The sequence below is a fragment of the Sturnira hondurensis genome, unplaced genomic scaffold (assembly GCF_014824575.4).
Source record: "Sturnira hondurensis isolate 20B ecotype Veracruz unplaced genomic scaffold, ASM1482457v3 Scaffold0024822, whole genome shotgun sequence".
In the NCBI taxonomy this organism is placed as follows: domain Eukaryota; kingdom Metazoa; phylum Chordata; class Mammalia; order Chiroptera; family Phyllostomidae; genus Sturnira; species Sturnira hondurensis.
In genome coordinates this window covers 6,048,430-6,072,614 of record NW_028097453.1, presented here as the reverse complement: position 1 = coordinate 6,072,614, position 24,185 = coordinate 6,048,430, and the positions used below count along the sequence as shown (strand labels likewise).

General features: G+C 40.1%; 1 protein-coding gene across 1 annotated transcript in view; it reads left to right on the top strand.

Annotated features, from left to right (window-relative positions):
- Window positions 1-24,185, top strand: part of SPAG17 (sperm associated antigen 17) — a 191,490-nt gene that overhangs the window by 100,286 nt on the left and 67,019 nt on the right. The window contains exons 20-25 of the mRNA XM_037038896.1: window positions 7,607-7,788; window positions 9,348-9,439; window positions 18,716-18,955; window positions 19,925-20,036; window positions 21,939-22,091; window positions 23,261-23,374. Of these exons, the coding sequence (XP_036894791.1) occupies window positions 7,607-7,788; window positions 9,348-9,439; window positions 18,716-18,955; window positions 19,925-20,036; window positions 21,939-22,091; window positions 23,261-23,374 (893 nt within the window). The remainder of the gene's footprint in view (window positions 1-7,606; window positions 7,789-9,347; window positions 9,440-18,715; window positions 18,956-19,924; window positions 20,037-21,938; window positions 22,092-23,260; window positions 23,375-24,185) is intronic.

Here is a 24,185-nt window from a genome sequence, read left to right as displayed (position 1 = left end):
AGATATATGTTGGTATTTGGTGAAACCTTCAGATACAGATATCTGGGCCTGGGAAGAGGTATAATTACCAATTTCATTTCTGTCATGGCTGTTACACTCTCTGGTTTTTCCAGTTAATTTTTTAAAACTTTTTAAAAAATATTTTATTTATTTATCTTTAGAGGGGAAGGGAAGGAGAGAAGGAGAGAAATATCAATGTATGGTTGCCTCTCGTGAGTCCCCTGCTGAGAACTGGCCTGCAACCCAAGCATGTGCCCTGACTGGGAATTGAACCGTAATCGTGTGGTTCACAGGCCCGCACTCAGTCCACTGAGCTACACCAGCCAGGGCTTTCCAGTTAATTTTTTAATTAGGTTTGATCATTTATATTTTTCTAGGAATTTTACCATTTCACCTGCACTCAGAGTTATTGGCATAAAATTGATTATGACATTCTCTTGCATCTACTTGTATTCTTTTAACTCATAGTCTTAGTCTGCGATTTCTCTATATTTTTCTGAATCCTGCCAAAGGTTTACCAATGTTGTTAATATTTTTTTAAAATCAACTTTTATTTTTGATCCTTTCTCCATTTTTCTTTCATTTAATTATGATCTCATCTTTATTATCCTTATTATTTCCTCCCTTTTAATTTCTTTGGATTATTCTAATGTTCTTTAACTTCTTAAAAATTTATCTCAAGAATTTGAGTTGGTTTTTGTTTTTTGTTTGTTTTATTAATGTTTAAGGCAAAACCTCTTTTTAAAACCACTTTAGCAGCACTACAAAATATCTATCGACAGTGTTTTTACTATCTTTTCTTCTAATTTCCATCATATTTTCCTATTAAGTCCATGGATTACGTAGAAATGCGGGGTTTGATTTCAAATGTTTGGCTGCGCATTGCATTTGTCGTGGTCTGTCATTTTAAGATGCCATAGTCAGATACCATGTTCAGGCTGTGAATTTGCTGAGATTGGCCGTATTTCTCTGTAGGTGTTCCGTTTGTATGAATGCTCCATTTTGCGTGAGAAAGTATATTCTCCAGTTTCTGATTTTTGAAAACTTGGTCAGTGGATGAGATAAGTTATTTTTGTAAGACTCACTATGTGATGGTAAGTTGATCAGTTTCTTCCTGTAATTTTTTAAGTCTTTAACATCACGCATGTTTGAGTTTATACTAAACACTGCGAGGATAGAGTTGTGTTGTCTTTCTGATTGAGCTTTTATCACTGCGCAGTGTTTCTCTTTACCTCTGCAGTTCCTTTTGCTTTCAAATTTATTTTGTTTGATATTGTTATATCTATGCAGACTTCATCCTGTGTATTTTGTCTGATAGTGATAAACTACATAAACCTTTTTCTTTATTTTATCTTGTATATCCTTTTCCATCTATTTACTTCTTGTCCATCCTTGGTCCATCCATGTCATCACACATGACAGTATTTCATCCTTTCTTACAGCTGAGTAGTATTCCATAGTGTATATGGACCACATCTTCTTTGTCCAGTGCTCTGTAAAAGGACAGCTTGGTTGTCTCCATGTCTTGGACGCCGTGAATAATGCTGCAATGAACTCAGGGGTTAGAATGGCCATTATCAACTAGACAAGTAACAACAAGTGTTGGAGAGGTTGTGGAGAAAAAGGAACCCTCATTCGCTGCTAGTGGTAATGCCAACTGGTCCAGCCACTATAGAGGTTCCTCAAACAACTAAAAGTAGAGTTGCCATATAACCCAGCAATCCCTCTCCTGGATATTTACCCCAAAAATTCAAAAATCCTTATTCACAAAGATATATTATTACTTGTTTTAAAAGCCAGGGTTTGTGTAACTTAATGTATATTACCATTTTATTTTCCCTTCTTCCTAAAGTAAGGGTTTTCAAAGTTCCGGTGGTGAGGATCTTTGCTAATAAAATCAGGTTTATTTATTGAAAATGTTTGCATTTTAACCTTGCTCAGTAAAGATAATTTTACTCAGGCTATAGTGCTTGATTGACAGCTAAATTCTTTTAAATACATTGAAAAAATATTATCCCACTGTCTTCTGAGTGACTTTGAGGCTACTAGGATGTAGACATCAGAGAAACCATTAACAAAAAGACAACTTCCTGAATGGGAGAAGATACTCACCGATGATACATCTGATAAAGGGTTAATATTCAAAATTTGTAAATAACGTCTACAACTTAACACCAAAACCCCCCAAACAATCCAACTGAAAAATGGGCAGAGGATCTAAAGAGACATTACTCCAAGGAGGACGACAGATGGCCAACAGACATAGGAAAAGATGCTCACGGTCACCAGTCATCGGAGAAATGCAAATTAAAACCACAATGAGGTATCACCTCACACCTGTCAGAATGACCATCAGCAGTAAATCAACAAACAAGTGCTGATGACGATGTGGGGGGAAGGGACCCCTCATGTACAGTTAGTGGGATTGCAAGTTGGTGTGGCCACCATGAAACCAGTATGGAGGGTCCTCAAAATGTTAAAAATAGAACTACCTTTTGACCCAGCAATTCCACTTTTCCATGTTTATCAGAAGAAATCCAAAACACTAATTCAAAAAGACATACGCACCCCTATGTTCACTGCAGTGTTATTTTCAATAGCCAAGGTATGGAAGCAGCCTAAGTGCCTATCAATAGATGGTTGGATAAAGAAGATGTGGTACATGTATACAATGGAACATCGGTTGGCCGTAAAAAAGAATGAAATCTTACCATTTGTGACAGTATAGATGGACCTAGAGGAAGTTATGCTAAGTCAAATACATCAGAGAAAGACCTATAACTATATGACAGAGAGCAAATGAGGGTTGCCAGATGGGACGGATGTTGGGGGCTGGGGGAAAAGGTGAGGGGATTGAGAAGTATGACTTGGTACTTACAGACTAATCATGGGATGGAAGTGTGCATAGGGAATACATGCTGTCAGGTGGGTCCTGGAATTATCCGGAGGATTACTTCACAAATTATATCATTGTTCAGCCAGTATGCTGTACACCTGAAACGGATCTAAAATAATACTGAATGCCAGCAGTAATTGAACAATAAAAAAGAAAACGCATATAAACATCATTGTTAATGGGAAATGTTGCAAGCATGCTCTGTAAATTAGATACAGGACAGAGAGAACCATTACCAGCAATTCAATGCAACATTTAATGAAGATCTAACTCAGCAACATAAATTCATAAAAACACTTTTATGGTGTAAGAATTGAAAAGAAAGAGAGGGAAATGTCATTTTGACAGTTGAAGTTATTATCTACACAGGAAAGTTTCAAAACAATGTATTAAAATATGAATTAATGGAAGAAATTACCTGCAGATCATGTCTTTTGATCACACTTTTGTGCACGGCAGGAAATTGTTAGAAAAGGGACACCTTTTAAAAGAGGTGCTTAAAAAGGACCTGCTTAAAAGAGGAAAAGAGAGCCCTGGCAGCAGAAGTAAAAACTACAGGAAAGCCAAACGCTAGGGTTCCTTACGTACTTCCACCAGAGGAAGGCCACACTGGTGCCGCTCCTCGTCCACAGAGGAACGTGAGCCATGCTTCGCTTCATGTGTCACGGATGAAGCAATGAAACCCAGTATATTGACTTATCACCTAGACTTTGTAACTTAGTAAAAGAGATAAATTACTTATAGTTACACATTTTTGTCTCTCACTATTCTCTAAGATGTATTCCATGATTTACTTCTCAGTGGTTTTTGTAATATTCTTCCAAAGGGTGTTTTTTTTTTTATGACCTGATTCTTCAGCACAGCATGGATGTGGGTTCAGGTTAAGAACCAGACTTGCACACTGCAATCAGCTTCAGTCCCGTCCTGTGTTCACTCGGCTTTATAACAGTACAAAGCAGGAAATACGGCCTGGCCAGCACTTTCCTCTCATCAAGAGGCTAAGCAGCTACCCCAGTACACTGCTGCCTTCTTTCCCTCATCCACACAGTTGTGCATGGCCACGGAAGGTGAGCACCCCGGTGCTGGGGCTCCCCTTCATCCAGAGAAGCTGCAGTCTCAGTTTCCCACTGAGACCTTACGCCAGCTCTCAGAGGCCTCGGTGAGATGCGTGCCCACATCTGGGTTTCACAGCACAGCCCAAAGCAGGACATTCCCCGCTTAACTCTAGTTTCCAAAAAATAAGCAGTACCAGCAGAAGTTGGCCTGCAAGGTTATTTTCCAAGACCCTGTTGCTAATCCTTTGCTCACACATGTAGAAGCTTACATAATGTAGCGTATTATTCTGTGAAAGGTAAGCACACTCCACGTGGAAAGCCTTTTGGAGTTAGTGGTTTCCCGGGGGCTGGAGGACAGGGCCCGGCAGGGGAGGTGCGATTGTGGAGGGAGGGAGAGTCAATTGTTACAGCCTTTGCAGGTCTTCCGCAGTTCACCCTCCACTCAGGCTTTCTACGCCGCCTTCCGTTGCTTTTGGGAATTTATGTTTTTCTGGGGGACCATGCATGACTTTTAGATTTTCCAGTCTATTGGGATGAAATTAAAGTATTCTCGTAATAAACATCCATTTCTGCAAGAGCTGCACCAATGCCTGTCTTCATGATTGTGCCCTTGTCAGTGTCTCCTCTCTGTTCTGCACGTGCACTGTGTGTGCGTGTGCACAGGGGCAGATTTCTTTTTGAAACTGCATTTTTAGAAGCATCCTTCTTTAATGGATTGTGGTTTTCATCATGAGAAAGTGTCCCTCCGTGTTCCCTTTAATGCTTTTCATTTTGAATCGAACCATGTTTGATATTAATAATGTTGGAAATTCTCTTTTATATAAGAATTTACTGATTTAACTTTCTCAGTCATTTTGCATGTCAACTAGGGATTGTGTTTCACTATATTAAAGAAAAATTGACTAAAGTAATTAAACTAGTAAGAGGATTATTTTTCTCCTGTAGCAAGAAATCTGGAGGTGGGCAGTGTGTCTCAGGGACAGCACAGCTCTCCACGGAGGTCAAGGACCAAGACTTCTTCTGGCTTCCTAGTCCGCCATCTGCCCCCTCGCCCACCTTGCTTTTCTGAATCATTTGGATTTGTGGATGTATGTCTTTTAAACATCAGCTTGAATTTATTGAGCTGCTCTGAGAGCCTCTGCATTTTAAAGGATTGTAATAATAATTACAACATTATTAAAGAACTTCACATTTTAAATAATTAAATCTGTTCACTTTTATTTTTATTGATAGTGTGTTTGACCTTGTTCTTACCATTTAATTTTGTAAATATATTTCCATTTTAGGATTAATTCCTTGTATTCCTTTTGTTAGTTTATTCTTAGCTTGTGATTTTTTTAAGGTAAATGTTTTATTTATATTTTTCTAGAGGCTACACTTACCTTCTTCAATCATATATTTAAACATTTTTATATTATAGTTAGAGCCAGTGAGTATTAATATCATTTTGCAAAAAATGTTTTAAATGTTAACATATTTTCACTTACTCCCAACACGTCTTCTACCTACCATTTTGAAATTTTCTGGAAATTCTGTTTCCAATTGCAAAGTAGTAGTTTTCATCACAAATAAATAGCATAAATAGTTATTTACATTTAATTATAAATTATACTTTTTTCTCAACCCTCTTTTTATATTCCATGTTGTCTTCTTTATTGGACTGATTTTTTTTTAATATAGCTGGGGTGCATTTGTGGATNATTTTGCAAAAAATGTTTTAAATGTTAACATATTTTCACTTACTCCCAACACGTCTTCTACCTACCATTTTGAAATTTTCTGGAAATTCTGTTTCCAATTGCAAAGTAGTAGTTTTCATCACAAATAAATAGCATAAATAGTTATTTACATTTAATTATAAATTATACTTTTTTCTCAGCCCTCTTTTTATATTCCATGTTGTCTTCTTTATTGGACTGATTTTTTTTTTTATGTAGCTGGGATACATTTGTGGATAATTCTTTTAGAAAGAATCTGGGTGGCGAACTTTTTAAATCACGGCATGCCAAAATACCTTCATGCTCTCATCTTATTTGAATCCTGATTCAGTTGTATATGTTATTCTGTGATTCCTGACCATGGATCAGTAGGAAGGATTCTGGGGTTTTGGTTGAAATGCAGATTCATTGACAGGTTCTACGCAGAAGAGAGACACAGTCTAACTTGATGAAAAGGGTCTCTCTAGTTGCTGTGTTGGAAATAGATTATAGGGTGTCAAGAGCAGGAACAGGGAAACCAGTTGGAGCGTCATTGCCTCAATCCTAGCAAGAGGGGACAGTGGCTCAGACCAGAAAGGTAGTAGTAAGAAGCGAGAGCAATCAAATTTGGAATCTATGTTTTTAAAAGTTATTTGGATTTTTTGACAGCAAAAGGAGGGTGATGAAATAAGACTAGTCGAGGGTAATTTCCTGATCAAGAGGAAGCGTAGACGTGCCATCGCCTCGACGCAAAGCCCAGGGCTTGGAAGGGCATTTGGGAGTGGGAGACCAGGAGTCCTTCTGGGACATGTTGATCTGCAGTGTCTTTTACTTCCAGATGACGATGTTGAGTGCCAATAATTCACCGTCTACAGTGCTCGGTTTATTTCTTAAAAGGGATCAAGAATTAAAGAAAATTGTGAAGCAATCTAAGCGTAAAATCCATCTAGCTTTGCTTTTCAAACTTTAGGTCTTACTTTTACACGATTGACAATAATCTTATTGTCAAACCTAAATATTTCAACTTCTCAGTTTAACATAATTACATTAATCAGTAAAAATAGGATGAATGGATTTGGGAACAAATATGGCTGACTCCTGGTGAGCAAAAGCTCTCAGATGCGAGTGCGAATGCAGGCGTAGCACCGGGTGTAGTGCTCAGGGTGTGGGTGCTCACGGGCCAGTAAGTTTTCTAGCAAGACTGGAGTGTTTCAGTTAATCCAGCAAGTCAGTTAGCCGATGGCCAATTAAAAGAGTTTCTGTTGTGCCCTGGCCAGGTGGCTGGGTCAATTGGAGTGTCGTCCCATACACCGAAAGGTTGCAGGTTTGATTCCCAGTGAGAGCACACACTAACTTGTGGGTTTGATCCCTGGTCGGGGCGTGGATGAGAGGCAACCAGTTAATCTCTGTCTCTGTCTTTCACTCCCTCTCCCTCTCTCCACCCTCCCTTCCTCTCTCTCTCAAATAAATAAACATATACTCAGGTGAGGATTTTTTTTAAAAAAGTTTTTATTGCACTATAAAATTTCCCTAAAAAGAGATTGTACCATAAAAACTTGGCAGCTTGTGAGGAAATGAATAGACAGACTGTGCACACATTGTATTTGTGTTAATAAAACCATAAAATACTGCCAAGAAAAACTCACCAACTCACAGTGTTCACAGTGACTTTTTCTCCAAACTGTCATCCACTCTTGGTATTATCAAATGTTTTAATCCTTGACTTGGGTCTTTAATTGTGAATGAGGTTTACATTTTTTATATTCTCCCTGGGTATTTGTGTTTGACTACTTCATGCAAAATATGTCCACGATATTTCTGAGTCTCTTACATTTGTTACACAGCAATTTGGGATCAGTTCATTTTGAAAAGTTCATTTGCTCCATCAGTATCTTAAGTATTTACTGACTTGAACCAGTAATAACTCAAGTGCCATTGCTTTTCTTTTCTTTTGGAAGGAATTTTTTGGAACTTGTTTCCGAATCCATCCAAGATTGGATCACAAAAGAAGAAGCTATTTATCAGGAATCGAAAATGGCTGAGGAAATCTCGAGGACCAGGGGGGAGCTGGAATTGAAAGCTACTGTTAGTGTCAAAGTGGTTTCTCCTAGGAAAACGAATTCTGTTTTGAAATCTGAAAGTAAGGAAGCCGTTGAACTTATATAAGTCCAAAGACATTCTCTTATTTCTTAGTTTAATCAAAACTGAATATATTGGGATTAAAAAATGTTGCCTACTAAATTCCTGTGATTCTTCACTTTCTCTAAAAATAGAATGGCTGCATTGCAAATATGATGAAATCATACCTCCATGGGATATTGACCCCACTTCCTGCCAGGTCTGGAAGCTTCGATTTGTATAGATCAAATGTGATGTTAGGGAAATGCCAGATCTCTTTTTTGGGTAGGATTAATAGGTTCAGCTATCGAAGATTGGGTGACAGTATATGAGATAAATGCAGAGTCAGTTTTTCTCTATTTGAATACTTACAGATTCCAAAAGTGAGGTTACAACCAGACCTTCCTTAGAAGAGCAAACAGAAGAGTCCCAGGACTAACTGGGGGTAGGAATCTAAAATGAAGGGGAAAAGGGATTCTTGAGAGCCCGTGGCAGGGACTTGACAGGGGTGTATCGACACATACCCTCGTTTTTGTCATTGTTAACTTCCATGGTTTTGATGCATCAGAAGAAAGGAGAAGAGGGTGACACAGAGGAAAGATACTTGATTAAAAGAGTGTAACAATTACGTAATTAGTCTAGAAATTAAGGATATTTCATTGGGTTTGTGCAAAGAGAATGGACTCCATGTTAATAATATTCTTTATTTCTAATGGCCAAAGTTAAGAGTGATCTCTTACAAAGAAGCAAAGCCACCTAATTTCCAAAGCTTTTGCAACCCCATTGATTACCAGAGGAATTTATGCTTCGTTTGCTTGTAAAATAAAGCTTAGCAAACCAAGTCGATGATGAATCATTATTCTCCATCTACCAAAGTGGTTATACAATAAATCTGGTCATCAGCTGGGCCTTCCTCCTGCTGGGGCTCAGCAGGAGAGCACTGAGTGTAGTAACGGAACAGTGGATGGGACAATATACAAAAGAGACGTGGGGCCACCCTCCCCTGGTTGTTTGTAGAGCCACACTTGCCTATTAGCAGGAAAAAATTGTGGGTTGACCACTTTTTCTTTATTCTGAGGCTGAACAGAGCTAGATGCCAAGAAAAATCCAGAAAATGGCCAGTTTGGGGTGGAATACACCCTGTAGGTATTGCATTTAATTTGAGTGCTCTTAGGTCAGGAAAGATGTAAACCTTCCAAGCAGAATGGCTGCAATGACAACAGATGGCCTCCAATATGGAAGGAAACTTTAGATTTGTCCTGTGTGGTCTTAAGGGACTAAACTGGGATTAATTAGTTCAAGTTCTAGGGAGAGACAGTGCAGTTCAATAAAAGCTTTCAAGTCTCAACATTCTGAGAGTAGAACACGCTGCTTCCCATGGCAGTGAGCTGCTCACACCAGAGGGGCTCAGGCCCACCAGAGACTCCCAAGGAAGAACGCAGAGAGGCATGAATGGGGAGCTGAGCGGACAGCCTGTGATACCCTGGCCCCCCCACCCCCCCACATACAACCCAGACATTTGGTCCTTTGTGCAACTTTATTTTTGGAATTACTAAGAGCTTTAATTTTCTCTGGTTCCAGGTACCAAAAACCTGAGCAAACCAGAGACAACAGATCAGGAAAAGGAAGAAGAGAAGGAGAAAATGTCTTTCATTTTAAAAGGCTCTCTTAAGGTAAAAATCCAAGGAAAGACAGGCAACAGTAATCACAGATTCACAGTTTTTTTGGATGATCATTTGTGTGGTGTCAGAGGAAATGATTTTTTTGCTAAATGTTCAGCAATCATCAAATCTGTAGTGAAAGGACAGTGTCTCCACCAAGCTGTCTCCTCTCCTAGACAATAAGCCTTCAAGGGAAGCCACATCATTCATTTTTATGTGACCCAGCAAATTTGGCACGTTCTCTGTCTTTGTACAGGTGTTTGTTTTCATTTGTGTACTTTTAATTGGAATTCTTAGTGTAAGAAAGCATGCTTTTTATAATCAAAATTACCCTGACTCTCCTAAACCCTTGAAATAAGAAATAGTAACAGTGTTGTATTTTCTGTGTCCCTGCAGCCTGCGTGCACAGATTAAAGAAGGTTTTCATTGTTGGGTTTTGGTTTAGATTTGGTGTGGTTTTTTCGACTCTGCCATGTGCTTTTTTTTCTCTTAGCGACATATCACGAGTATCACTTTCAGACAATCTGTAGAGATCTAACTTATTTTCATAGCAGTGTTAGTCTCTAATTCAGATGTACCGTAACTTATTAAATAGTTACCTTATGAATAAATGTCATTTATGTTTCTATGTAAAAATATTTAACTTCTATGTATTCAAACAGTCATTTTTGGCCAAAATTTAAAAGACACCAAATACATTTTGGCAAATACATGAAGTAAAGTGAATTCTCATATGCTGCTTGGTGAGGTATAAATCAGCTCTTCCACTTTGGAAAACCAAACACGTCTACTAAAGCTAAACATATGATTTTTCCTTAACCTAACAGTCCAGCCCTCCACATACACCTGATAGAAATGCATGCGTGTGTTCACCAAGACACATGGACAAAGTCGTTCTTCCAGCATTCTTTTATTTATTTATTTGTCTGTAATTATATTTCATTGATTTTACTGTTATAGTTGACCTGATTTTTCCCCCTTTGCCCCCTCTACCCAGCAACCCGACTCCCTCAAGCAATCTCCCCACTGTTGTTCATGTCCATGGGTCACATGTATTGGTTCTTTGGCTCCTCCATTTCCCATACTGCACCTTACATCCCCATGGCTATTCTGTAACTACCTATTTGTACTTCTTAATCCCCTCACCTCTTCACCCATTCCCCACAAGCCCCTCCCATTTGGCAACCATCAAAATGCTCTTTGTATCCATGAGTCTGTCTCTGTTCTTCTTGTTTGCTTAGTTTGTTTTTGAGATTCAACTGTTGATAGATATGTATTTATTGTCATTGTATTGTTCATAGTGTGGATCTTCTTCTTTTGCTTAATTAAGTCTCTTTAACATTTCGTATAATAATGGTTTGGTGATGATGAACTCCTTTTGCTTTTTCTTGTCTGGGAAACTCTTCAATTCTAAATGATGGCTGTGCTGGGTAGAGCAATCTTGTCTATAAAGACCCTGCTGTTCATTACTGAATATTTCTTGCCAGTCCCTTCTAGCCTGCAAAGTTTCTCTTGAGAAGTCAGCTGACAGTCTTATGGGAACTCCCCTGTAGGTAACTAACTTCTTTTCTCTTGCTGCTTTTAAGATTCTCTCTTTATCTTTAACCTTTGGCATTTTAATTCTGATGTGTCTTTGAGTGGGCCTTTTTGCATCCATCTTGTTTGGGACTCTCTGTGCTTCCTGGACTTGCATGTCAATTTCCTTTACCAAATTAGGGAAGTTTCCTTTCTTTATTTTTTTCAAATGGGTTTCCAGTTTCTTGCTCTTTTTCTTTTCTTTCTGGCACCCCTACAATTCAAATGTTGGAATGCTTGAAGTTGTCGCAGAGGTTGTTTATATTATCCTCATCTTTTCAGATTCTTTTTTCATCTTGTTGTTCTGATTGGTTGTTTTTTGCTTTCTTATGTTCCAAATCACTGATTTGATTCCCAGCTTCATCCACTCTCCTGTTGTTTCCCTGTAAATTGTTCTATATTTGAATTAGTATATCCTTTGTTTCTGACTGGATCTTTTTTATGCTGCTGTTGCTTGTTTGATAGGGTTTAGGAAGTTGTGAAGCATGAGCCGAGACCAGCCATTCATATGGAAAAGCAGCTTGGGTGGGTCTGTAAGTTGGGTGGGGCAAAATCTCTGGGGAGTCTTCAAGGTGGGTCAAACTGTTTTAGGTAGGCTGTTGGAATCTCAGATGTGGTTCCAGCTTGCTGGCTCTGTAGTTTTGTGAGGGGAGGGCTTAGAAATGGGACAATGGCCTCTGCTCTCCTTGATGCCAGACAATTCAGTTTCTCCCAGTATGCTGGTGCTTTTCAAGCTGCTCCCCCAGTCCTGGAACTCAGAGGGAGTGAGACTGAGTAGGTGAGTCCGTGTGTGGGTTCTTTAAGAGGAACTACATGGGTTTCTTCCACCAACTCAGCCCCAGCTGGTTTTTGCAGCCAGAAGTTGTGGGGACCTATCTTCCTGTCACTGGAATGCTGGGCAGGGGGCCTGGTGTGGGATTGAAACTCCTCACTCCCTAGATATGCCTCCTGAATATTTTGTACCACACGTGGGAGTAGGACCAGCCCATTTTGTGTTTGCACCCCTCCTACCAGCCTGAATGGATGTGGTTTCTTTAATTCTGAAATTGTCAAAGTTCCATTCACTTTGATTTCTGATGGTTTTGAGTGATGGTTGTTCTGTGTTTTAGTTGTAATTTTGATGTGGTTTTTGTGAAGAGGCGAGCCATGTCTGACTATGCCTTGACTGGAGGTAGGTTGCATTATTTTAATTCTCCCAAATCAGAACAGTTCAAATACTTATCAGCCCAGTATGTTTAGTCATATGGTGAAATACTATGCAGCTCTGGAAATAAATGGCCTATGGAAATATATGGATGAATCTCACAAATAATCATGTTAAGCAAAAGAAGAGAGTCAAAAGAATATGTGCATTATGTATAATTTTACTTACATAAAGTTTAGAATCAGGCAGAGTAACCTAAAGTATTACAAGCTAGGATAGTGTTCGCCTTCAGGGTAGTGGATGTGGGAAGCTGGACATGGTCCAATTTTTGACCTGGTGGTGGTATGAGGAGCATTTACTTGGTGGTGATTGAATGCTCTCTTCACTGAAGTTTCATGCTCTTTTTGTATGGATGTTATTGATATCTTATCAAAGAAAGTTTTTAATAATCTGTCACGTTTGTCCTGACTGGCATGGGTTAGTGGGTTGGGTGCCACCCCACAAACCAAAAGGTCACTGGTTCAATTCCCAGTCAAGGCACATGCTTGTGTTTGAGACTGGATCCTCAGTTGAGGGCCTGTGAGAGGCAACCAATTGATGTTTCTCTCCCTCTTTCTCCCTCCCTTCCCTTCCCTCTAAAAATAAATTAAGTCTTAAACAAATCTTTTTTAAAAATTCAGTAAGTAACTCTGTCACCTTTTTGTGGTTTTGGGACTTTCATGTTTTTGGTTCCACGCTGAGATCACACCTCAACTTTGCTGGACTCTCTCAGAACATCTTCATAGACACACTTTTATATTCAGATATTGAATCTTTGAGATTCATTTTTTATACTGTGATGTGACAGTCTTTCTTTGCTAGGTAGACTGTCATTTTACTAGTACTTGATTTTGTGTCTTGACCCCCAAAACCTAAAATATTTACTATCTGGCCCTTGGTGGGAATGGTCGGAATGCAAACATTCCATTTCTATTTTATTCTTGGTTGCTCTATGAATTCAGCTTGATTCTATAATTTAATGAAGTCCAAACTTAATGAAATATCTCTGCTTTCTTCCAGCACAAGGAACTATTAAAATTATCTAAAATTTGGTTTTACTCTCCTAATTTTTTAAAAAGTTTTATCTTGATTTTTCTTGTTCCCCCAAATTGCACATCATTATTGTCAATATTTTATATAGTCAGTGTTATTTAGAGTTATCCCATGCTGATTACTTGTTTGGTTGAGCATTTCTTCTCACATCTTATGCCTTTAGGACTTCCCGTGGGGGGAATTTGTTCCTTTTAAAGCCTCAGTTTTCACTTATCTGGAAAATGACTTCATTTTACTCTTATTCATTAGCATAATTTTCTTTTATAAAGTACTTGGCTGACTTTTTTTATGTACTCTTTTTTTTNAATTTTTTAAAAAGTTTTATCTTGATTTTTCTTGTTCCCCCAAATTGCACATCATTATTGTCAATATTTTATATAGTCAGTGTTATTTAGAGTTATCCCATGCTGATTACTTGTTTGGTTGAGCATTTCTTCTCACATCTTATGCCTTTAGGACTTCCCGTGGGGGGAATTTGTTCCTTTTAAAGCCTCAGTTTTCACTTATCTGGAAAATGACTTTATTTTACTCTTATTCATTAGCATAATTTTCTTTTATAAAGTACTTGGCTGACTTTTTTATGTACTCTTTTTTAATGATTTTATTTATTTATTTATTCATTTAATTTTTTACTCTTCATTTTTTTAATTAATCAATTCATTTTTAAAGTATTTTTGATTATACTATTACAGTTTTCCCATTTTCCCCCTCTATCCCCCCTCCACCCTGCCCCCGAACCCACTAGTATTCCCCCCACTTAGTTCATGTCCATGGGTTGTACGTATAAGTTCTTTGAGTCCTCTGTTTCCTATACCATTTTTCATCTTTCCCTGTCTGTTTTATGCCTACCAATTACGCTGCTTCTTCCCAATACCTTTTCCCCACTATTCCTCCCTTCCCCCTCCCCACTGAACTCCCTCTGTGTGATGTCTATTTCTCTGATTCTGTTCCTGTTCTGTTGTTTACTTAGTTTTTGTTTTCATCATTTTTCTTTTCTTTTAGGTTCATTCGTTAATAGTTGTGAGTTTGTTGTCATTTTATTGTTCATATTTTTTATCTTCTTTTTCTTACATAAGTCCCTTTAACATTTCATATAATAAGGGCTTGGTGATGATGAACTCCTTGAACTTGACTTTATCTGAGAAGCACTTTATCTGTCCTTCCATTCTAAATGAAAGCTTTGCTGGATAGAGCAATCTTGGATGTAGGTCCTTGCCTTTCAGGACTTGGAATACTTCTTTCCAGCCCTTTCTTGCCTGTAAGGTTTCTTTTGAAACCATTTCTTTTGAAATCAGCTACCAGCTGGTTTCTCCTTTTTATGTAACTATCTCCTTTTCTCTTGTTGCTTTTAGGATTTTTTCTTTGTCTTTAATCATGGGGAACTCAATGATGATGTGCCTTGGTGTGTTCCTCTCTGGGTCCAACTTCTTTGAGACTCTCTAAGCTTCCTGGACTTCCTGGAAGTCTATTTCTTTTGCCAGATTGGGGAAGTTTTTCTTTATTATTTGTTCAAATAAGTTTTTAATTATTGCTGTTGTTCTTCTCCTTCTGGCAATTCCATAACTTGGATGTTGGAACTTTTCAGGTTGTCCCAGAGAATCCTCTCTTCATTTTTTTGGATTCTTGTTTCTTCATTCTGATCCAGTGGGATGTTTATTTCTTCCTTTTGTTCCAAATCATTGCTTTGAATCCTGGCTTCCTTCTTGGCACCATTGGTCCCCTGAATATTTTGCTTTATTTCATTTTGAGTATCTTTCACTTGTTCTTTCATTTTTCAACCAAGCTCGATCAGTTCTGTGAGCATTTTGATTACCAGGGCTTTAAATTCTCCATCGGATAGGTTGGTAATGTCCTCATCACTTAGTTCTGAGGTTTTGCTCTGTTCTTTCATTTGGGCCATATTTCTTTGTCTTCGTGCACCTGATAAGTTGTAAGGGGAAGGGCCTTAGGTATTCACCCTGGCAGGGCAACCCTCCTTGCTGTGCTGCCTGTGGGGGCAGAGCCAGAGACGGAGCAATGCAGCTCGCCTGCTCATCTCTAACGCACTTTCCAACAAACTCTGGTGTCAGATTGGCAGTATCTCCCACCACAGCAACTCCAGCCGTAGCCCACAGTCAGCTCTGAGTCTCGGTTTTCAGCTTAAGTCACTTCCTCCCACACAGCTCTGTTGAGCTCAGCCCCACCCCTCAGCTATTTCCCCATGTTTTTTTTTTTTTTTAAGATTTTATTTATTTATCTTTAGAGGGGAAGGGAAGGAGAGAAGGAGAGAAGTATCAATGTATGGTTGCCTCTCATGAGTCCCCTGCTGGGAACTGGCCTGCAACCCAGGCATGTGCCCTGACTGAGAATCAAACCGCAATCGTGTGGTTTGCAGGCCCGCACTCAATCCACTGAGCTACACCAGCCAGGGCTCCCCATGGTTTTTTGAGTGTGCCCACATGGTCCACCTTACCAGTCTGGTTGTTCTGGTTGATTTCTTAATTCCTTGGTTGTTGGAGTTCCATGCAGTTTGAGTTTCTGGCGCTTTTGGTTGTCTATTGATTTTAGATTGGTTGTTATCCTCCTTTTGGTTGTGTGGGGAAGCAAAGGGTTTCTACCTATGCCTCCATCTTGGCCAGAACTCTAAAGATTTTATATATTTATTTTTAGAGAGAGGGGAAGGGAGGGAGAAACAGAAGGAGAGAAACATCAGTGTGTGGTTGCCTCTTGCTCATCCCATACTGGGGACCTGGCCTGCAACCCAGGCATGTACCCTGACTGGGAATCAAACCAGTGACCCTTTGCTTTGCAGTTTGGCACTCAGTCCACTGAGCCACACCAGCCAGGGCTTTTATGTTCTCTCATTACCCTCAAGGTATTGTTCCACATTTTCCTGGCTGACTTTATAGCTGTTAACAAATTACTTGCCAAACTAGTGTGTTATTCCTTTACAGACAAAACTGTCTTTTCTCTCTAGCTGTTTAAAACACTCAGTGATATTCTGGTAAATGTTTAGTAATAGTTCTCTAAGACTGAGATGTGTGTGTGTGTGTGTGTGTAAGTTTATTCTAAATTTTACTGATATGTAGTGTGTACAACACACAACTGAGAAGTGGTAAAACAAACACACAAGGCTCCTCAGTGTGAATTCCACTTAGTCACTTGATTCTCATAGGGATTGACTTTCACAAAGCTCTTGTGTCCTTAGCGAACCTACAGTACAGTTGACACACAAGTATAGTTCTAACATGAACGTTGATTAATATTTCTGTTGCTATATACAAGGCAAAAGTGAACAACAAAGGGATATATCTCACTGATTTGTCCATGACATAGCAGCTTCTTTCCTGAATCAGGTAATAGTTTTATTTATTTAGTTTTATAAATTATTTTATTGTTTGATTACAGTTGTTGGCATTTCCCCCCACCACTCCTCCCACCCCAGGCATCCCCACATCCCTCCCCTGCCTCAACCCCCACTTGGTTTTGTCCATGTGTCCTTTATAGTTGTTCCTGAAAACTCTTCCCTCTTTCCCCAAATTATCCCCTCCCACCTCCCCTCTGGTTACTGTCAGATTGTTCTTAATTTCAACGTCTCTTGTCATATTTTGCTTGCTTGTTTTGTTGATTAGGTTCCAGTTAAAGATGAGATCATATGGTATTTATCTTTAACTGCCTGGCTTATTTCACTTAGCATAATGCTCTCCAGTTCCATCTGTGCTGTTGCAAAGGGTAGAAGCTTCTTTCTTTCTGCTGAGTAGTATTCATTGTGTAAATGTATCAGGTAATAGTTTTAAAAATTGGAAAATATTCCCTCAATTTTTTGTGCTAGCTACAATGCAAGAGCTCCAAACATGACACACTTTCAAATTTAATCTGAATTATTAATGTTTTCTCCGTCACTTTCTTAAGTCTAGTTAATCAACAGTCAGTTCCTGATTTGTAGCGTTTGCTGATGCATGTAGTGTAAATGCTCCCACGTGGCTGCTTTCAGCTACCACTACGATGTCAAGATGTCACTGAATAGAGTTGGAAGCACATTGTTACATTGTATTTCTGTGATACAGATACAATTGACATAACCTCAAGAGCATAGATAATAGTGAAATGTAGCAAAATAATTAGGAAGGTGGTAAGCTTTACGTATTTACTGCCTGTGTTTTAATATATTCTTTAATTGTGTGTTTATAAAATTTAATTTTTAATAATGGCTACAACTAGCAACCAGCTTGCAAAATTCCTGAAATTTTTAATAATAAACTTTTTCAAGTCAGTATGTATGAGCTGGGTCCAGAGCACCATTGCTTTTGATTCGTGGCCTTTCTGAAGGTTAGAATTAGTGTCTTCCATCCACTCTGAACTGTCTTTGTGGTTATCTCTTCCAAAACTGCCTTTTCAAAAGTTCAATTCAATTTCCAAGCTGGCTTTCAGACTCACCGTGTTATTTTGATATGCTCTCGTTTTGCCCTTACACTTTTGATGCCTTCTCTTCTTTATTTAAGCATATTAAAACACTTATTTTATAGTTGATCATTTTAGTATCTGTAGCCTTTGCAGATGTAATTTCACAGTTTGTTTCTTCTTCAGGTTCTTGCTTTTGTCTTATTTCCTCATGTTTAGGGATTTTCATTTGTGAGCTGATATCAACCCCCAACATTTTTAGTATAAAGTTTTCAGGTGATGGACATCTTGGCTACAAATCTGTGTGGGGTCTGGCTTGCAGTTAGGAGTTCTCAGGGGAGCTTCTTCCCCCACCCCCACGCACTTTAACTCAGGGCCAAGGAACCAGGCTAAAATCCATAGTTTTCCTCTATGGGGCAAGATTTTTTCTACTTCATCCAATTAAGGGGTCATTTTTAAAAATACCTGGTCTCTTCAGAGGTCTCTGATCTGATCTCCCAGATTATGTCTCTAGTCCTCATAACCCTTGGAAAACCAAGTTCCAAGCTGCAAGGATGGGGAAACGCCCGTGGGAAACTGCTCTCTCTGGTGCTCGCCTCCCTCAGCGAGTTAGTGCTTCCTCATATCTTTTATTGGGCTGCCAGCCCTGCTCTGCATTCCAGTGAGGATGTTTATGTTTTACTCATAATTTTAAAAAAATGTTTTATGCCAAGAATGTTTCTTTGGACATGTATTCCTGGTTAACCAGGTTTAGCACGTAAATTGGGGATTAGACTAGTGTTGAAAAGTATAGGAGGCAGGGAAACCAGCTAAGGGGCTGATGCAGCATTCAGGCTAGAGATAAAGGGAGACCTGAACTACAGGAAATGGCAACAGAGAGTGGGAGAAGCTGAAGAGAGATCTCTCGAGAGAATTGGCAGGGTTCGATACACACAAGTTGGGAGAAAGAGACTCAAGAATGATTCCAAGGTTTCTAGTTCAGTATTTTGATTTGTCAGGTGCCACTTCCAAAAATCATGTTAAATCTTCTCCAGAATGGGCCTGAATGGGATGTAACTTCTTTCAAAATCTTGTTACAACTCGTAATGTGTTTACAGGCCTGGAAAGAAGAACAAGAGCCACTAGCAGAAGAGGAACGCTTAAAAGAAGACAAAAAAGCAGAGAAGAAGAGTAAGGAAAGTAGCAAAAGGAAAGGCAAAGAAAAGCTAGAGAGAGAAGAGAGTGGAAATGTGAAGAAAAAATCTGTTTTCCAGGAGAAATCTAGAGAGGAGCAAATCAAGTTCTCAGAAACATCAGCGGAGCTCCCCCCGGAGCCGGAGGCTGAGAGAGTGTACCCGGTAAAGTCAGCTTCCTAAACAGCTTGTCTGGGTCCTCGATAACTGTTTTCGGGCGGGGGGGGGACCCAGCTTCTGCAGAAGCGTTAGGTGCCCAGTCTTTACTGCCACCACGGAAGGCCTTGGGTTTCTGCTCAGCCTTAGACCTGTCCTCTGCCCCCTGCTACCTGGGCCCTCCTTGGTGGCCCTTCTCCAAGGCAAGAATGCCCTCGGGCCGGATTTTCCTGTGTGTCAGGAAGCTGGGTTGCTGAGGACAGCAAAGATGGAAATTTGAAACAAAAACACTTACGGGTTTATGTAAATAAGTAACTGTGCCAGGTCAAAGGCTGGCTTTATCTGCCTCAGAGGACAGGGTCTGAGTACGTTCAGTTGCCTCTCCACAGGCACCCATGGTTTTTGCTTGTATGCTTTTGTAAAAACTTCCCTTCGCCAGTCTGTCCCTCTAGCAGTTTCATGAGTAAAACCTCCTGGGGGTGGGGGAAGAGATGCACGCAGACCTCGTTCTTCTAGCTCCCACGCTAAGGCCCATGTTTCGAGCTTGAGTAGCAGAGTCCCTTGGTGCTCCATTAGCAACACTTAGGAAAGGAAAAAAAGCCCTTAACGTTTTCATGGGTTAAAGTGTAAATACTGCTCCGTGTATCAGTGTGCTTTAAACAGAAAATTAATAGCCAATGACAGAGAAATTGATTTCTTCTCACACCGCCTTGGCAGTGGTACAGTGACTTGATTTTCTCTGGGTTATGAGTGTGCCCCAGTGAACAGTTTGAAATCATGGGCCGCCTTTAACTCTGCCCGCCATTGTAACATGACCGAGGTGCCGAAGAGAAGGCGGGCGCCGGCCTCTGAGTCTGCAGTGACAGACGGACCCCTCAGCAGATACTGAGTGTATAGCAGCTTTACGCGATTCGTGCTGATGAGTTGCTTTTTGTCGATTGCAGTTCCACACTCAAAGCATGATGTTTTCTCTTCTAGTTTCGTGGATACAATATGGGAAATATACCCATCCAAGTCTCAGGAACAAATTATTACCTGTATCCTTCAGATGGAGGACAGATTGAAGTAGAAAAGACAACATTTGAAAAAGGTACATTTTGAAAGCAGCCGGTCAACGGCCTGAAAGCCCTTTACCCACCTCAGATCCCCTTGGGCCTCCGTACCCCTGAGTGCGCTCGGTAAGAGTGGAAGCGCGCCCCCCACGACTCATTTATGCACCATCTTCAACACCATCAGACTTCATATTCTGCTGTAGTAGAGTCTGCAAAGCCCAGGCCACCCCGCCCTGCCCCAAGAGGTTAGCTGGGACATACAAATAGAAAGTTCCAGTTGTTGAAATGTGAAAATATTTCTGTATCTTGGGAAATAGTATAATAGTAACTATGATAATCAAATAGTAATGTTAATTACAACACATAGTGTCATCCCAGAAGCCAAGTGCATGCTGGGAGTTTAGAGCGGATTTCCAGTGTGGACTCTGGAGCACGGGGCCTGGCTGTGCTGCCCACACCCAGTGATTCAGTAATGGAGGAGCTGCTCCTGCATTCAGGAGCCTTTAAGAGGGTGGGGCAGGTGAGCTGAGGAGGGCCCAGTCTGGAAAACCCTCGGGAAGCGCTCCATCCTTCCCAGGGAAGTGCAGCTGCAGCCTCGGGGAGCCAGTCAGAGGCGCCTTGCAGGGCTGACCTTTCCACTGAGCTTTTGACATCCCTCAGGGGCGTTGGGGACCTGGGCTGTACTTGAAGGCTGTTGTTGGGTGGGGAGCAGTGGTCTCTGAGAGCTGTGGAGAGGTCTGTCTGGGAGGATTGTGAGCAGGACTATTTCTTGTCCACACGATTGTGCACCCCAGCAAGGGTCCACGTGGGCCCCTCCCACCCCCACACTCCGCCCCAGACGCCAACCTGCCCCTTCTCACTCCCTAGCCTTTCTGCTCCCTCCTTCCCTCTCTCTGAAATTATTTTCTTCTTCCTCCCTTCCTCCCTTCTTTCATCTAATAACTCACAAATTAACAGAAATCATTGCAAGAGTTAAATGCTATTCCCTCTGTGGAATCATGACCCGGTGGAAGCATTGTTAAGCAGTAACTGCCACTGTCACATAAAGGGTCACGCCAATGATTTTTAAAGCAAAAGTCCTGCAAATTATTCACATTATTTAAACAATGGGTTGTGGTACAACATGTCAAATACCAGACTTTTATTATATAAGGTTTGTTTATTTAAAACATGAAAGAGATTTTTATTAATATATAAGTATACATATTTATACTATCATATGTGTTAATACTTAATATCTTGATATCTGGTGTAGTGTACAATTATTAGTAATTAAAATACAGCTCAGAATCACAGAACTGAGAAAAACACTGGACTCAAGTTTTGTAATGGTATTTGCCATAGTATTTTCAATAATTCTTTCTCACTCTTACCCAGATTTGCATATGCATGGAATATATGTGTTTCAGGTGGTTCATAGTAAATACAGTGTTTTTTATCCTAATTCTATCAATTTTGAGAGATGACAGTTCAATCAAATCGCATTTAAAAAAAGAAGAAAAAGCTGACAGAAGAGTCAAAAATGGGAACACTAGAAGAGAGAATGTATTGTTACGAAAACTATTACTAACAATAACGACTGTAACTAATGTTTATGTAAGTCTTTATAAGTTGCAAAGCCCTTTCACATTAGCCATATCCTGTGATTAAAGTCGAGAACTGGTATACACTACATTAACCTCCACCGATGTATCTTCTCTGCTGGGCTTCGATTTGAGATGTGAACACAGAGGCTGCAAATGCCCCCCTGATCCACCTGCCCCTTATTCCCGGGCTCCACCATCACCGTACTCCTTCAGGTGTCTTTCTAGAAAAATGGCGACATCCCTGGGCTTTTCCCTTCCCTGGCTTGGATTCTGGGCTGCGCTATTTTGACTCTTGTCAGGGAGCTTAACGGAGCATCCTGATCAGCTCATCCTCTACCCCATGGTCTTCCCCAGGCTCAACTTTTATCAAAGTGAAAGTGAAAAAGGACAAACACAATTTTATAATTCATTTAAAAGACCCTAAGAAAATTGTGAAAAAGGAAAAAGAAGAAGAGGATTATTTTTCAGATGAAGGAGAAAGAGAGGAAGAGCAAACTATTGAAACAGGTGAGCAGAGGCATCTCTGTGGCAGTGAGTGTTAATACTTCAGCAGCGTGTCCCACCGCCACCTGACCAAAATGCGCACGTGTCCTCCTCATGTAGCATGTGACTGTCCCATGTGGTGGCTGAAGTGTTCTGCCATTCTGCTTATATGCATTGTCCCTAATGTCACGTGCATATGCAGTGTACATGTAGCCGATCTAGTGTGGGGTACTTACTTGATTTTGTCCCCTCTGGACACACAGCTTTTGATTCCAGTTGCCATGTGGAGCCTGGCTGTCTTCGCCCAGCAACACGGAGTTGGCCGTGTCCGTTCTGGCCCGAGCTGCGTTTTATGCACTTGTATTAGGTGCTCGTTAATTGATTCCTCCTGAAGGTTTAACTTCTCTCCAGTATTCATTGCAAAGGAAGGGTTTCTGTCTGTACCCTCTCTGTTACTTAGTTCTCCCTGTAGTATCAACTTTCTTAAGGTGCAAGGACAAGAGGAAAATTCTAAATTTGGCCATGCGAGTCTCCACCTGCTGGTGGAGGGGACTCCCGAGTGGGTGTCCCTTGACTGGACATCACGAAACGTCCTGGTAAACCACCTAACAGCCCTAGGCGGCACCCGAGGGGGAAAGTAATTGCCCCTTGCCCAGTGTGATGTGGGCTATACCTGAAAAGGAGATGAGTGAGTTAATAAGATGTTTTGCACTCAAGTCAGTAGAAAGAACAATAACTAAATCTTGCTGATAAATTTAGTTGTGGTCACAGTATTTTTCCAACTCAAGAATACAATGTTTGACGAGTTGGAATATACCCAAGCACTTAAAACAGAACTTTTAAATTTTTCCTTTGTTTTCCTTGATATAAAAATAGATGATTTCATACAAAATATTAGGAAGTGTAGGAATATTTAAAGATGGTAACGGTGGCCAAGTAACTCTTCCACTCCGGTGGTGGCCACTGTTCGTGATGTGTTTGTTTATCATCATGAGCATTTTTTATTCATTCAATAGTCTTTGAAAACAAGCTTTTGAAGTGACTCTGTATTAATTCACTGGCATATATAATATAATATACTTAATCATATGCATGTGTTTACATATTTAGCTGATTTCCACTTTGCAGTGTGTTTTGCTTACATTTCTTTTGTAATAAAATGGAAATGTCCTCGATTTGATTCTGTTTTGCAGAAGAATCAAGGGCAGAGCATAAACCTGTCAGCACCTTTGGATCTTTCTCTGCCACCTTGGAAAACGGCATCTGCCTCTCAATAAGCTACTACGGACCCAGTGGCACTGTTCCAGGTGACAGGGACACAACAGAAAGATGTGTCCTGCTACCCGGGGAATCTGCCCATCCTCAGCCCGCTAACTTGTTGACAAACACATTCTGATTTAACGCCCTTCGTTTCCTGAAGGGCCGGAATGTATGTCAGTGTGTGTATATGTGCACATATGTATGTACCTATACATGCATATGTAATCTTTTATACATAGAAAATAACAGTTCTTTGACAAAGCTTTTGTTCTATAGAATCTTATAATTACATAGACATACCAGATCACATATACACACATATATATTCTAGTTATCTTTGTTAACTAGCCTGTGAAAATAAGTCCGTTGGTCCCAAAGAGACCATGATTTGCCAAGGAATCCTTTTGGTTTTCTACAGAATGATGTTTTTATGAATCCTGCAATTATAGAACTACTCAGTCTGCTTTAGAACATTAGTCTTAAAGGAGCTGTTCATTGGACATCTTGAAAGACTTCTTTACCCCACTTTTAACAAACAAATTCTCCAAACCGGAAGCTATTTGCTTACAAACCACAAAATAATGTCACTTCACCAAGAACTAATTAGGAAATCTTGTGGGTTTCCATGCATTTTATAGAAATCTAACCACAACAGTTGTAAAATCAAAAGATAATCCCTGTGCTCTGTAGCCTTGACACTGTGGATCATGGTGATGTAGGGACCCACCCTGTGGGGACTCCTTTGTGGCAGAGGCTCCGCCCACAGGCAGTCACAGTCCTGGGTCTTGCTACTTGCCCAGCACTGTGCTACTCCAGTGACTTAGCCCGTTAAATTCGGTAGTACTTTGTTTCATTGGG